This window comes from Trichosurus vulpecula, chromosome 2 (genome assembly GCF_011100635.1).
Source record: "Trichosurus vulpecula isolate mTriVul1 chromosome 2, mTriVul1.pri, whole genome shotgun sequence".
Lineage (NCBI taxonomy): Eukaryota > Metazoa > Chordata > Mammalia > Diprotodontia > Phalangeridae > Trichosurus > Trichosurus vulpecula.
The window spans coordinates 169,303,264-169,319,389 of NC_050574.1; the positions used below are offsets into that span (position 1 = coordinate 169,303,264).

At 40.0% G+C, this 16,126-nt stretch overlaps 1 protein-coding gene across 4 annotated transcripts in view; it reads left to right on the top strand.

Moving 5' to 3' along the window:
* Positions 1-14,875, top strand: part of FLI1 (Fli-1 proto-oncogene, ETS transcription factor) — a 165,093-nt gene extending 150,218 nt beyond the window's left edge. For all 4 annotated transcript variants that reach the window (XM_036745705.1, XM_036745706.1, XM_036745708.1 and 1 more), the window contains 4 exons: positions 6,550-6,615; positions 7,774-7,836; positions 9,409-9,456; positions 12,807-14,875. In XM_036745705.1, the coding sequence (XP_036601600.1) occupies positions 6,550-6,615; positions 7,774-7,836; positions 9,409-9,456; positions 12,807-13,336 (707 nt within the window). In that variant the 3' untranslated portion in view covers positions 13,337-14,875. The remainder of the gene's footprint in view (positions 1-6,549; positions 6,616-7,773; positions 7,837-9,408; positions 9,457-12,806) is intronic.
* Positions 14,876-16,126: the final 1,251 nt, after the last annotated feature.

The following is a 16,126-nucleotide window of genomic DNA, read 5'->3' on the forward strand; positions in this document are numbered from 1 at the left end:
ACGTGGAATCAAGAGGGAATCCTGACTAGTTCTGTGACTATAAGCAAACTACTTTGGCTCTCTGAGACTCAGTTTCACCATCTATAAAATGGAGATAATAAGACTTACATGACCTATCTCTGCAGTGCTGTTCAGTTGTTTCAGTTGTATCCAACTCTTCATGATCCCATTTGGGGTTTTCTTGGCAAAGGATACTGGACTGTTTTGCCATTTCCTTCTCCAGCTCATTTTACAGATGAGGAACTGATGTAAATAGGTGTAAATGACTTGCACAGGGTCACACAGCTAGCTAATAAGTGTCTGAGGCCAGATTTGAACTCAGGAAGATGAGTTTTCCTGATTCCAAGCCCGATGCTCTATCCACTGCACCACCTAGTTGACCATGACCTCTCTCAGAAAACTATTATTGTCCTTATGGTACCTTGGTTATCTTTCTGTCCATTGAGATGGCTTTACCCTGGCCCATGGGCACAAACTTTTCCTAGCATCAGATTGGAGAAACAGAAGAGAAATCTTAGTGCAGCCCATTTCCCCAGTCTTCTGGGATGAGTTGTCTCCTCTGCTGATTCAAAGTACCCACCCTCTGAGCATCACAAGTCTTGGGATCTTCTGATGATTCATGGAACTGCAAAGGATTTCTCCGAATGTTTCCCAAGGCCCTCATCTTTTTTTGGTGAAAAGCAAGTTTTACACGTTCCAAGGCGCCTGTTTCAGCCGCCTTCATGGTCCTTAGAACAAACTGGTCTCATCCACCCATTCCACCAGGGGAAGTCTTCACATGCTTGGGGTAGACATCCCTCTAACTCACTGACAGGTCTGAGGCCTGTTGGTTACCCTAAACCAGGTAAACCAGGTGCTTAACAAATGGTTGCTAAATCAGATTGAATTGAATTAACAACCTATAAGCCCATCTTCCCTGGGATACCTTAAGCAACCTTGTCAATAATTTCAAACACTTAATTTCAAGTCCCATCTCTGAAACATTACAGGTTGTGTGAATCTTAGGAACACTTAACTTCTCAATGCCTCAGGCAACTCTCTAAGACTGAAGTTGCCAAATGATAGAAGGTCAGCGTCAGTAGAAGGAGCTTTTTTTCTTTCTTTTCTTTTTACTGAGAATTTCTTTTACCTATAAAATCACAGATCTGGATTTAAAAAAAATGTTATTTGAATCTTGAATCTCGGGTCCTCACTTTCGCTGTTTGTTTCCCAGCCAAAGATGTCCCCTGTGCCTATTTCTTGGCCCGATTAGGTTTCTTGGGTTCTCTGCCTTTTTATTGTGGAATCAGGACTTAATTTTCACATACTGTTATCTAGGCATTGCCCTTTTGTCATTCCTCCCCCAAAAGCTGTCCCTCACAAGATAACCAGTGGCATTACACTTCATTTTACAGATGAACTAACTGAGGCAAAGAGAAATTATTTCACTCATGCAATTTATGTAAAAGTTTGTGTCTCCTTACTATCCTTGTCACCTTGGCCATGTCTCTCTAGGCCTCAGTTTCCTCACCTGTAAAATAAGTAGGTTAGGCTAAATAATTTCTAAGACCCCTCCCAGACCTAACATTCTATGATTATCAGTCATTAGAAGAGCCAGTATTATTGCTCATCATCCATCATTATCATCGACACGCATTCATGAAGCACCTGCTGTCAGCAGGGTAATGAGTTTAAATAAGATGAGGTGTCTGGCCCTCAGGGAGCTTACAGTCTAGCTCATTCCTGGCCTCTAGATTCTCATGTATTCGCTGATTCTACTGAACCTCTATACAATCCCAGTCTGGGTCTCTAGACACCATTTCATGGAGCAGACACACCCTGAGGATCAAACTAGTATCTGAGATTCATGGTCTCCCAACCCTCCAACACAGGGTCCCCAAGACCCCTATGAAGCTCTCTGTAAACTAGCTCCTCTCTTCTTCTAGAGCTGCTACAGCCTTCCCCTCTGAGGTTACCACTCACCTATTCTGTATGTATCTTGTATGCAGCTATTTATTTACATGTTGCCCTCTCCATTAGAATATAAGCCTTCTTAAGGGCAGGGACTGTTTTTGCCTTTTGTAGGTGGTTCAGTGTAATAAAGTGTTGTACCTGAAGTCAGGAGGACCTGAATTCAAATACAGCCTCAGACACTTACTAGACTGTGTGACCCTGGGCAAGTCACTTAACCCTGTTGTGCCTCAGCTTCCTCATCTGTAAAGTGAGCTGGAGAAGGAAATGGCAAACCACTCCAGTGTCTTTGGCAAAGAAACCCCAAATGGGGCCAGGGAGCATCAGATATGACTGAAATGACTCTTTTTTTTTTTTTTTTTGTAAATCCCCAGTGCTCAACACAGTGCATGGCATACAATAAGCTCTTAGTAAATGCATGCTGGTCGATGATTAATTTCTTGATTAAACTCTCTTCCCTCACATCCTCTTCTTCCCCTCTGTAGCCCAGCCATGCCCACCATCCACGTAGCCACCTTGTGGGATCTAAATCTACTTGTTTGGGTAAAACAGCACTAAAGCAATTTCAAACTCCATTTCCGGGGCCATGGTTAGATGGAGGAAAAAAAACAGAACGAGGTAAAAAGGAATAAGTAAGATGGTGGTGGTCACAGCCTCAATCTTAGTCTTTACATAGAGATCTCAAAAAAAAAAAAAGGCCAGACCAAAATAAATAAATAGATAAAACGGCTCTTGAATTTCGCTTTTTCCACTCCCATTGTCCCCATCTGCCCTGAAGCTGTCTCATCTCTCTCTCCCCTGTGTTCTTGTAGTATGTGTTGTTTGTACCACTCATTTGGCACTCATCCTATACTGTCCTCTGTCACAAGCACATCTTTCATTTTTGTGTTCCTTTTCTCCCCAGTGAAATCTTAAATCACCTTGAGAACAGGAGCTCTATTTCTTTGTATTCCTCCACATTCCTTGCCCATAAAATCATGGATTTGAGCTAGAAGAGACCTCAGAGGACACTTAGTCCAGCCTTCTCTTTTTCAGATGAGGAAACTGAGGTCCAGAGAGTTAAAGTCAGGACATCCTTATAAGTGCTTAATAAATATATTAAATTGATATCTCTATTTCCCAGCTACTCTTTCTTCCTTATACTTCTCTCCCACCCCCAAGAAAAAGGATCCGACCCTTAGAAAAACTCACCTTTTCTTTTGTTCACAGCAGCATTGCACAAGCATTTCAGACCTAGGCAAGAAATCCCAGAAAATGTCTCATCAGAGCTTTTATTTCCAGCCTATAAACAAGTTTTTTGGTTTTGTTTTGTTTTTGTTTTTCATGTTTTTTTAAGGCAAGAAGAAGAATCTATTTGCAGGAGGAATTGTGGTTTTTATGGGGGGAAAACTCAAATAAAAATAAAAACAGACGAGTGAAATGAGCCGAGCTTTGCCTCTCTCCTCTTTTCCCTTCCCCACCCACTCTACCCACCCCCTCCCTCCTCACTTTCTGTTTTCTTTTTCATGCCAACAACTAAAAGACTATAATTTTAAAACTGAACTGGCTTTTCCAAAGCCATAAGGAATGTACATCTGCACGTGGATTTTTCCATAAGAAAATTGTCCTTGTCTTTTGGCTCTTCCAGACCAGAAACAATGAAAACAAGCAATCGGATGAGCCTACCCATCTCCCTGACTCTTATTTTAATTTGTCTGAGGGGCTTGGAATGGGGTAATTGGAAATGGTTTTTGTTTCATTCTGTCAGGCTGGTGTTTGATGAGGTTTGTGCTCCATTTGTTCCAATGGTTTTTATGGTTTCTTTTGTTGTTCAGAGAAAGACTTTGAAAGTCAGAGTTCTGTATTCATGAAATCTTTTGCTATTCCTGCTGAATGTCTCAATGGAGCTCAGTCCTCTATGTCCGCTCTGTTACTTTTCTGTCCTTGGCAAACCTGAGCCAGTGGAACAAAAGGGGAACCCCTGACTTTCATCTCTTATCATTCAACCAGTAAGATTTGGAAGCCAAGGGGATGTCTTTCTAGGGACAGAATGAGATTTCAAATGTATGACTTCAGCATTTTTCCCCCAGGATAGTTTAGATGAGAGTGGGAAAAACTGAAATACTCTTTTCCAATTGTTTTGAATCCCTCCTGGATCACTGCCTTGTCATGGTGGAGGGGCTTGCATATCTCAATGAAACTATGAGCTATGCTGTGCAGGGTTACCCAAGACAGATGGATCATGGTGGAGAGTTCTGACAAAAGGTGATCCACTGGAGAAGGAAATGACAAAACACTCTAGTATCCTTGCTGAGAAAACCCCATGGGAAATATTATGGTCCTCAGGGTCATGAAGAGTAGGACATGACTGAACCACTGAACAGCAACAATTCTTTGGAGTCTGATATATCCAAGAACTTGCCATGGTGCCCTAAGGAGTGGTACCCCTCCCATACCCCTCCGTCAAGCCATTCACTAGTCAAATCATCTGTCCATCCACGCTTCTAGCCTCTTTCCATTCTTCACCACAATTGCCAGCAACGACATCCTTTATCCTTTTGTGGGAAGAGGGGAGGGGCAGGGAGCGGAGTGGCAAAGGGGATCTGGAATGTTCTAAGACTCCATGATATGTTCACAATACACCAAAGAAGCCTGACTCACTGGCTGGCAAACGATGGTTCTTTGGAAGAGTGGAGATCTTGAAGCCCCACTATCTCTCCTCTTCAAGGGTTTTGTTCTCAACCATTTCCATTTTTTTGCACTGCTGTATTTTTTCCCTTTAGAGTCAATAGGAACAATCTTTCTCTATTTTATACATGTCCAGTTTCTCTTCTGAGCAAGTCCATAAGCACCTGGAGAGCTTAGACTTCTGAATACCCCAACATCTTGCTGAGCACAGTCCTAGTTAGTAAATACTTGATGAGTTGAATTTGATAGACAAATCTTTTATTAAACATTTCCTGTCTGCCTGACACTGGGCAGCAATCAGATAGGTTTTACCCTGGAGGAATTTACATTCTAAATGGGGAGATGGCACCGAAAGGTCAAGGGGAAAAATGAGGAGTTGGGGGAACTCACCAGATAAGACAGCAGCATGAGAGCTACCTGTAGGTGGAGGAAGTGGAAGAATCCAGAGAGTGTTGAGCCAGGATTAATTTAAATTTCTTCCGTTCACTCTTGAGATAATCTTTATATCAGAGCTCTGAAGAAGAATGAAATTTTTTCCCCTATTTTAAGTGATTTCTTTTCTTTTCTTTGCCTCGAAATCATATCGTGTTATACTATGCCTTCCCTTGTAAAAAAGGAAAACAATTAAGCAATACTGACACATGAAGCAAACATATATGGCCCTCCCCATTGTCCACTATTTGTCTACCAAGAAGAGGTACATGTGTTTCATTCTTTGAACCAAGCAAAAATGGCTCATTGCAATTGGTATGAGTTTGACTACCCTTTTTATGTTCTTGTCAAGCCAAATCAAGAATTATTTATTAAGAATCTACTACATGCTAGACTTTTTTCATTTACATTAATGTAGGTATTACATATATAGTTCTTTTGTTTCTACTTTCTTCCTTCTGTGTCACTTTATACAAGTCTTCCCATGTTTTTCTGAACTCCTCAAGCTCAATCTTTCTTTTTTTATTTTGCAGGGGGGAAGGCAGGGCAATTGGGGTTAAGTGACTTGCCCAAGGTCACACAGTTAGTAAGTGTGACAGGTGTCCGAGGCTGGATTTCAGCTCAGGTCCTCCTGACTCCAGGGCCAGTGCTCTACTCACTGTGCCACCTAGCTGCCCCCAGTGTTTCTTATGGTACAATAATGTTACATTATATTAATGTATCACAGTTTGTTCAGCCAATCTCCTATCAATAGGCAGCCACTTTCTTTCCTGTTTTTAATATAACAAAGAGTGCTATTAGAAATGATTTGTCATATGTAGCACTTTTCTTTCTGTCATTTACTCCTTTGGGTTATGTTCACCATAGTGGGCTAGCACTTTTCTTTCTGTTCTTTACTTCTTTGGGTTATGTTCACCATAGTGGGCTTTATAGAAAACAAAGTCAAACAGTTTCTGGTTATTTTTCTCAAAAAATTCCAATTTTTTAAATAATAATTAGAATAATTCATAGCTCAACCAATAGAGTATTAATGTTTACCTTCACATAATCCATCCATGTTGAACATTTCCATCTTTTCTCATCTTAGCCAATTTGATGGGTAAGATTGCTTTCATTTACTTTCCTCCTCCTCCTCCTTCTCCTCCTCTTTCTCCGCCTCCTCCTCCTCCTCCTCTCATCCTCCTCCTTTTTATTCTTATTGCTGCTGTTTATAGCATTTTTCCATATGGTTGTTGACAAACAATTTTTTACTAAAATTATTTGTTCAAATCTTTTAATTCTTTATTTATTAGAGAATGGCTCTTGATCTTAAATATATGTATAATATTGCTCTATATCTTGGATTACATTTTTATCAGAAATATTTGAAGCAAAGATTTCCCCCCAGGTGCTAACTCTTGGCATTCTAGTGGGTTTGACATTGTTCGTGCAACAACTTTTGCTGTTTGAAGGAAAAAATGTAATTTTAAGGTAGCTTTCTCTGCTATTTTTTTGAATTAGATCCTTCTTACGAATCAGTCAGGAGAGCAGGATGGGGCAATAACATGAATTCAACCCTCACCAAAAGTAAGTAACTATCTTCTTATTCATTAGGAAAGAAATAGATTTTTCTGGGATTGGGAAATGGCAGTAATGGAATTTGGGGTAGGAAAAGAAGCAAAGTTAAACGAGTTGAAATTCTGTTCTATTGTAAAAGCAAAATTAATTACAAATATAGAGATTGTTAGTAATATCCAACCCCAAAAGATAATGGGATTTTCGTTTAGTCATTTCATGATTATATTTGGGTTTAGGAAAAGGCGTGAAGTGAAGCAGGGAATAGACACGCTAGAGAGAAGCTGGAGGAAATCTGTGTCATTGATGTGTCCACCAAGGGGATGTTAACCTGCGGGAAAGTCTGGACCTTATCTTTCTGGGGCAAGAGAAAAGTGTAGCAGGCAAACCCTTGATCAAAAGTATTCTACTTCACTGGTCACTAGGCAATTGCGGGCATCATGGTGTTTTCCCATGTAGTGGTATATGGATGAGGATAGAGGCTATACACAGAAAAGTGGTTCCCACAAATGAATTACTCCAAATTAAGTAGGTTCAAAAGCCAGGTCTCCTGAGTATGGTTCTACACTCCTGGCTGCTAGAATAATTACCTATGGGACAGGATAGGGATAAATACTAAACCTGTGATTTCACTGGTATAGGGAATTCCCAGGTGAGGAAACTCACTCTACTAGTGCAGTTTTGTACCTTCTCTGCACCTTATAAAATGATGACTCTTAGAGAGTTATCTGGGACACTGAGAAGTTAAATGACTTGCTGAGGATCATACATCCAGTATGTGTCTGTGGCAGGAATTAAACCCAGGTTTTCCTAGCTTTGAAGTCAGCTGTCTACAACACTACCATGTCAAACTCAAAAAGAAACAGGGGCTACATAAGGATCCCTCCTGGTGGTATATTAACTTGGAAAACAACATATTAACTACTTATGTTTTATTGTATTTTCATTTATTTTGTCAAATGTTTCCCAATTGCATTATAATCTACTTCATGGAGTGCTGTGGTGGCATGTTTGACACCTCTATGCTACATTATACTGCCTGTCACCTTTGAGAAAACACTGTATATTCTTTAGTGATACCATCCTCCTAGAAGGTAACCAGTAAGATCTCCCTCTTTGCCCTCGTGGACCTGCTCTAATTAAGCTGTTTTTCTGTCCTCCTTGTTACAGGTCCTCCCATTGGAGGTGCACAAAACATGAATAAGAATACTGAACAGCAACGGCCTCAACCAGGTAACCAACTGTGATGTCTAAGTACTAGCTCAATGTTGCATGTTTGTCATTGTTTCAGCACAGTCAGCTGTTATGGAGTCAAACTATATTCTGCATATAGCTGTGTGACCCTGGTCAAGTCACTTAACCCTTGTTTGCCTCAGTTTCTTCATCTTTAAATGAGCTGGAGAAGGAAATGGCACAAATATGGTATATGTGTGTGTATATGTGTGTGTATATATATATATGTAAAATACAAACCCATGTGTATATGTATGTGTATATATACACCCACCCCTTTCCACAGGACAGTCTTTCAAATATTTGAAAATAGCAGTAGTGTTCCACCCCTCCCACCAAACTATCTCAAGCTTTTTTCCCCAGCACAAACAACTTATTTGTTTTGGTGGGAGGAAATTATGAATGTTGTTTAATGTCTAAATACAGAACAAGAGAAAATAAACCTAAATTTCAATAGGAAGAGTTTGAGTTTAGAAAAAAAGAAAAAGATTTTATTGATTGTGAGAATTGTGAGACACTAACAAGAGCCATAAAGGCAATTTGGAGGATCTCCCAGTTAAGAAAAAATCAGAACCAGTTGCCCCAAATGGTCTAGTTCTACTGCTGCGTAAAGGTAGAGAGGAAGAGATAAAGTAACCTGAAGAACTCTTTTCTAACCCCAGGGTCCTATAACTGATAGTTCATTTTAAAAAAATCTACAGCCATCTATAAACCCACACATTTTTGTACCACTGGAAAAGATTTCCAACCTTTTGGGGATCTTTCACAACTGAGTAATAATGCATATGTTAAATAGATGGAAATCCCCAAAAGGTTGGACTGATAAAACTTAGATCCAAACAATGGCTAATGTTGACATTAGCCAGCTAATGTTCTATCTTCAGATTTGCCAGATGTTGAAGTTGGAAGGAGCATTAGAATTCAAACCCCTAATTTTATAGATTAGGACATGAAAGTCCAGACAGATTAAGCTACCTGGCAAAGCTGGAATTAGAACCTCGATTTCTTGACTCCTGGAATTTCTCCAAAATATCAGAGGAATAAAGAGAAATTTATAACATTGTTATTGCTAAATTAGAATCATTAATGACGAGCAATTATTAAAATTTCTCTAAACCCAGCTAATGAGCAAACTTTACATTTATTATTGTTATTATTATTGTTATTACAAGATGAAACATTAGCCAGATATTTCAATCAAAAGTTAGCATTAGAGAATACAGGTCATTTTCAATTGGGAGCAAAGAGATAGCTGCATAAAAGTTGACTTTGATCAAATAAAGAAGAAGGAAAAAATGATTTAACATTAACCAAAGCTGGGGGTTACAAAATGAAGTCTGAGGTAGTGGTATCCTTAGTGATATCTATGTTATTGCTGATGCACAAACCATGACAGACCATTGTCCAGAAATCTGAGGTCTGCAGAGGAAAGCAGAAAAACTTCCTCAGATCAAACTTTCTTCTGAGAGTACAAGAAAAGTGGAAACCCACAGAGACTTAAGTTCATGTTTATGAACTATAAAACAAAACAAAAAAAAACTGAAGCAAATGTTCTTTGGTGTCTTTGCTTAGATCCCTATCAGATCTTGGGTCCCACCAGCAGCCGCCTAGCAAACCCAGGTAAGTTACCTTAGACCTGGCCTGAGTCCCTCTCTTTCCCAAAGGATCCGAAGTTCAGAAGAAACATCGGGTTCCTTGTCTTGGGTCCAAACATATCCAGCTGCCCAGGACAGCAACACATTGACCTTAGCTTGTTCTCATCATGGGTGAAGGGGAGAAACAGGGAGGAAAGGGGGCAAAAGAAGGAAAGGGAGATAGGGACAAAGGGCTGAGGAGAGAGAAGAGTCAGGGACTTAGCCTTTTCATCAGGTTAGTAATATGCTTTAGGTGAAGCTGCTTAGACAGAAACAAACAGCATAGTTAATCACATCTGCCACTGAATTTCAGAAGAGTGAAAGCAGGCAAAATGGGAGTTCCTTTAGGAAAAGGGAAAAGAAAGCAAAAAGCCTTCTCTTCTCAATTATCTCCACTGATGTGGACAGGTAATCTTTTAAAAAAAAATTTAAAAAAAATTCTCTACTTGGTCTTAGAATGTGTTGTAGAAGCATGTGGCTTTATGCAAGAAACATGTGCCTGAAAGTTTTCTTTCTGAATTAATCTCCTCCTAGTTTGATTCATTTTTAATGTACATGGGGAGTTTGTCATTTAAAGAAATGCTTGGGTTTCCTTTCAAAACGTGAAGAATCTTTTTTTTTTTAGTGACAAAAAGTTTTGTTAGTTTACCTGTTTTGTAAATTCACATTGTTCAGTATCAACTTTACTTAAAGGGGTCACAAATGAAAGTTGTAGGATGGATAGATAGATAGATAGATAGATAGATAGATAGATAGATATGATGTTTGGTTTGGGAGGGGTTACAAGGTTACAAGAGATGTTTACCTTTGTAAAATTTTTTTTACTAAAGAAAATATTAAATGTAATCTCCATTCCCTAAATACATCTGAGATTGGAGGAGTTTCAGAGTCACTATGTGCCAGGGCAAGAATGGGGACCCAGTTTGGGATTAATAATGTGCTGTAGATTATCCACAAATGGTTGATCTGTACACAAATAATAGGAAATTAACTCTTTACCCTTAACTGAAGTTTGAATGACTAAAACAAAGGTTGGAGATTCTCCTTTCCTTCCTTCTCTCTCTGCTTCCTGCTACCACATGCCCCCAAACCCCCATTCCCCCTACCCCCCACCTCAGTCTCTGCTGCTATCTCTGCCAGAGATAGAATGCCTAGGCATGTTTAGAGTGTGGGCCTTGAGGGCCAGGTGTGCCCAGAACACAGGCCTATGGGCACAAGACATGGCTGGTGTCTCAAAGAAGTTCTCTCCCCTCAGAGATTCTGATCTTGGTTATTTGTACCATCTGAAGCATTATAAAGTTCCTAAGAGAGAAACCTGACTGCTTGGAACAAGGAGAGTGTTATTTACTCCTAAATCTCTTGGATTTCCATTTCCATTCTCAGGGTTTTCATTTATCTACTGCTTTGGTTTTCTGCTCTTTCTGCTTTCTCTGCCCTGGCTATCTATGACTATGCTATTTTCTGGGATGGGAAATAACTAATAGGGCCTCTCCACCCCAACCCCCAATCTAAAAATTGTTTGATCCTTGGCTAACACACCCACATTTTCCAAATGTGCACTTGCGGTTTGATACTTCCTGAGAGCCAGGGGTCTTTGATATAAATATTAATAATTATTAATACTGCCACAATGAACCAAATTCCCACACCGAGCTACAAGAACATCTGGTGTTTCTGCTTATTGGGCCCACTGAGATATTTAGAACAAATTCCACTGAAATCAGGCCGTGCTGTTTTCTCTCTCTTTCCTTAGTCCCGCATCCTGATGGTCTTCTTACTCTAGTGGACAAGAGAGCAGCAGCTTTTTCTAGTGTTATCCCTTTTGTTTCTGCCATGGGCCTTAACATCCTGTTGATCTATAACCTCAGGTGGGCCTTAGTTTCAAGATTTTGTATTAGAAATTCTTCCCCCCAACTTGTAAACTTGCCCTCCAGACCCCTCTATTCCTTAGCTAGCTCCCCGTGTGGGGAGATGGCACATAACCATTCATTTCTAGGTATGGGGAAAATAGGTAGATGATAGTGAGTTCAGGTAATTATACGTTTCAAGAAATGTTGAAGAAAGTACATGCAAAGTCTGTAGGCAAAAGAGCTCTGCACTATGCTTTCCCCTGGAACTAGTTACTCTGTCATCCTGACAAGAGTCATACACTTGGAGTGGTTTTCATAATTAAAAAAAAAAAAACTTTTGCATGAACAAAGTCAATCCATCTAGAATATGAAGAGGAGCTTTCAACAGAGAAAAATAATTGTTAATAAAAAGCTTTGGTGTAAACAAAATCAATCTAGCGAGAATAAGAAAAGGAAAAACAAAAAGAAAATCCCTGGAGGAGGAAAAATCTTTGCCTTGTCCATGAGAGAGTGTGTTGTATCTTCTTTGGAGCAATGTAAAATGACAATGTTTTTGACCAGCCAGTTCAAGTTTAAGGCTAGGATTTATCTTCTGTTCCTTATCCATAGTGCCCAGCCTGAACCAAATAGTTGTTACAGAGAAGAGTACCAAAGAACACCAGGGTGGATAAGCAGTAGAGAGATAGATGTCTTTGCCTTGGGGGCTGTCTTAGTTCTAGGAAAGATGCCTGTGCCTTAAAGTGTGACAAATCTTTTCATAAATTACCACACTTAAATCATTCTGTAAATCATTGATAAAATAGTCTACAATACTTGCTTTGTCTAGAATTTAGTTTATTTTGCTGACCCAGGATACTTGGGGGTAAGATAATCAAAAATAAAGATGGTCCCAACCCAACTGGGACATCTGATTAACTGAGATCAGTAGGAGTTGGGTGCTAGGAAATAATATTGTGCTATTATTCCTATTCATTGTTTTCTGCTTCTGATTTACTGGCCCTTGTATGGTACGATTGATTTTTAAATTTTGGTTTTTTTATGCTTTATGATGTCCAGAAGTACCATATGGTACTTGAGGCATATGGTACTGAAAAATATTTTTAAGGAGATGGTTTACGATTCTTCTTGCCCAAATTACTTCATATTTTTTTTAAATTGCATTTACTTATTCGTAAACTTGTTTCATCCTCCCCTGTAGAATGTAAGCTTTTAAAGAGCAAAGATTGTTTCATTTTTGTCTTTGTAGCTGCAGCAATTAGTACAGTGCCTGGGTCATAATAGTCTCTTAATTGATGCTTATGGAATTCAATTGAATCCTTTGCTGGACAGAAAACCATAGAAAAAAATCACACACAGACAAACAACTAAGAAGTTATTAGAGGAAGCAGAAAATGCTCAAAGAATAAGTCATGCTTCATAAGGCTGAGGTTCTGACTTTTATAGAGAAAGATATCATTTTCTCCTCTGTTTTCTTCACTTCCTGTAGGGAGCGGGCAAATCCAGCTGTGGCAATTCCTCCTTGAGCTGCTCTCGGATAGCTCCAACGCCAGTTGCATTACTTGGGAGGGGACCAACGGGGAATTCAAAATGACGGACCCCGATGAGGTGGCCAGGCGCTGGGGGGAGCGGAAGAGCAAACCCAACATGAATTATGACAAGCTGAGCCGGGCCCTCCGATACTACTATGATAAAAACATTATGACCAAAGTACATGGCAAAAGGTATGCCTACAAATTTGACTTCCACGGAATTGCCCAAGCTCTTCAGCCCCACCCAACTGAATCGCCCATGTACAAGTACCCTTCTGATATCTCCTATATGCCTTCCTACCACGCTCATCAACAGAAGGTGAACTTTGTCCCTCCTCACCCATCCTCCATGCCTGTCTCTTCCTCCAGCTTCTTTGGAGCAGCATCACAATACTGGACCTCCCCAACTGGTGGCATTTACCCCAATCCCAATGTCCCCCGCCATCCCAGCACCCATGTCCCCTCACACTTAGGTAGTTACTACTAGGAGTTGTATCCTCAATGGCCTTTTAGCTGCACACACATGCATTCCTCATACTTCCTGGAATACTTTGGACTTTGAAGGCTCTCTGTGGCCTTGAAGACAAAAACCAAACTGGATGTTCTTTCTTATTGGATTGAACCTTTTTAGCTGTTCTTTTAAAAAAAAATGTTGGTAACTTTTGCTTCCTCTACCTTAAATAGAAAGATGGATATTTCTATTGGCCAGTATTCCAGTTTGGATTCTCAGTCTCCTATCATCTTTAAGGAGTTGAACATTCAGATTACTGGAACGGTTCTAACATATATTTTATGAAAGAAACAATTAAAATCTCTTTTTTATTTTATGACCCAAAGCTGTTTATCAAAGACACAGGTCCCATCAAGGACCTCATGAAGACCATTATGAACAGGGATCATGGACTCACTGCTCAGTAGACCAGTCATGAACTGGTTTGGAACTTTAGGGGAAGGGGGGGATGGGAAGCATCCAAGCCTTTGCTAGAAGAATCTGATGAAGTGAACCTGACAGCATTGTTAATTTGACAAGTGGATGGCAACTGGAACACTGGCAGAAAAGCTAGTGAAGTTTTCACCCAACTGGAATCTTTTATTTTAAGCACGTATGCGTGTGTGTGAGTGAGTGTGTCGTGTTGAAGAAGCCAAGGGCATTGCAAAATCCCGTCTCACTGTGCAATGCACATTAGGCAAAGCATTTTCTCTGGGAGTAGCTGAGATCTGAATCAGGAGAATTTTAATGCAAGCACAGACATTCCTGAAACTTATAAAGGTAAATGACTAATTAATTTTTTTTAAAAAAAATGGATGACAGTAGGTCCCAGAACTTGGAAGAGTTGTAGGGATTTCGAAACATAAACAGATTCGCAAGCGCTGTGCGTTTGTTAGAGCATCATTCCAGGGTCAACAAATCGGAAGGCAACTTACTGTATAAATTATGCAGAGTTATTTTCCTATATCTCACAGTATTAAAAAAGTTAATAAAAATTAAAAATAAGAAGGAAACGAGTTGACCTCGGTCACAAATGCAGTTTTTACTATCAAATTGGTTGTCGTGTTTTTTTTAATGTAATTTGTACATCTTTTGTCAATCTGTACATTTGGGCTGTTGCTTTGTACTTTTTAGCTAGGTTAAAAAGAAAAAAAGGAGGGCGATGTATCTTAACTACGACTGGAAGGAAATAGGACATTTGAGTGTCTCTTCAAAGCGATGCACTGGTGCCATTATTTAACACAAGAAGACAAAGAAGTAAAACTAATCTGTTTAGATCATTAGTGCTTCGGTGACATTAATAAATAACAGTATTGCAATAATCACAACTATGAAAAGAAGCAAACAAACTTTCCCTCGTGGACATGAGGCTTTTCTTGTACTATATATGCAATGTATTTTTTGGATATTAAAATATATATAATTTTGCAGGTAATCTTTGTCCTTTTTTTAACTATTAGTGTTACGCTGACAACTGTCATATGAAGATTATGTTGTAAAATAATGTGACTCAATAAATTGTGCCTTCTCTGAAAACAGAAGTGTCCTCTTTCTTCTCTACTTCCCTGGGAGGCTCAGAAGGCTCTGTCAAGGGTCGTTTTGTATGAGCTTCTTTCATGCTCACGAATGTTTAGAGTGAGCCCATAGCAGAATGGTACAGAGGTATAAATACCCCCTTGATGCCTGGAAGAACCCAACAATACTACCTCTCCAATTCAGATAATAAATGCTCCTTCTCCAGTTCACTCTTTCCCATGAAGGCCAATAACTCTTGAGAACAAAGATACTGAGCACTGATGGTTCCCTTCCTCATCAGGCCACACTTTGTCTCACCTATACCTAGCCCAGCTTCCATGGCTCACACTACCCTGGCTCTTCCAACCAGCCCTTGTGTACAAGGATCACATAACAGGGGTAGAGTATGTGCTTGGAGACTTCTCTAGTGATGCGGTGAGGTATCTAGGATCTCTCGCCCAGATCCCATTGAGATCAATGGTGCACAGAGAATGTCTGGCCAGGGCAGAGGGAGGGAGGGCACAATCTACTGCCATGGCATTAAGCAATAATGATGATAATCATGATCATAAATTCACAAAGAGAGAGCTGGAAGAGACATTAGAAGCCACGTAGCCCAACCTCCTCATTAAACAAATGAGAAAACTGAGACCCAGAGAGATGAAGTGATTTGCCTGGGGTCGTACAATTAGTAAATGTTAGAAGCCAGATCTGAACCAAGGTCTTCCTGCCTCCAAGGCCAGTACTCTCTCCACAAAGCCACACTGTCTTTTTAATTCTTCAAGTATCTGTGATTTCTCCAATGTATGTGCTCCCTCAGCCAATGCATATTGCAAACCTACAGTGATTGGGTATGTGATCTTCAAGAAGCGCTGTGACCAAAAAATTCATCACCAGCACAGACAACCTGGTAGAACCTCTTTAAACTTATCTAAACTGAGACCCTTATAGCACTAGAGATTTAGAATTGGAAAGGATCTTAGAAGTCAACTGATCCAATCACCTCATCTTATAAATGAGGAAACTGATAACTGAGGCCCACAAGAGAGAAGTTAAGTGAGTTTCCCAAGGTCAGGGGCAGAATTTGAACCCAGGTCCTCTGACTAGAGATCCAGTAGTCTTTCCACTATACCACAGAGGTCCTTGGGCTACAGACATAAGATGATAGGACCTCAGAGGCCGTCTAAGCCAGCCCCCTAATTTTACAGATAAAGAAACTGAGGCTGAGATTAAGAGACTTGCCCAAGGAGCTCATAAGTACTAAGTGGCAGA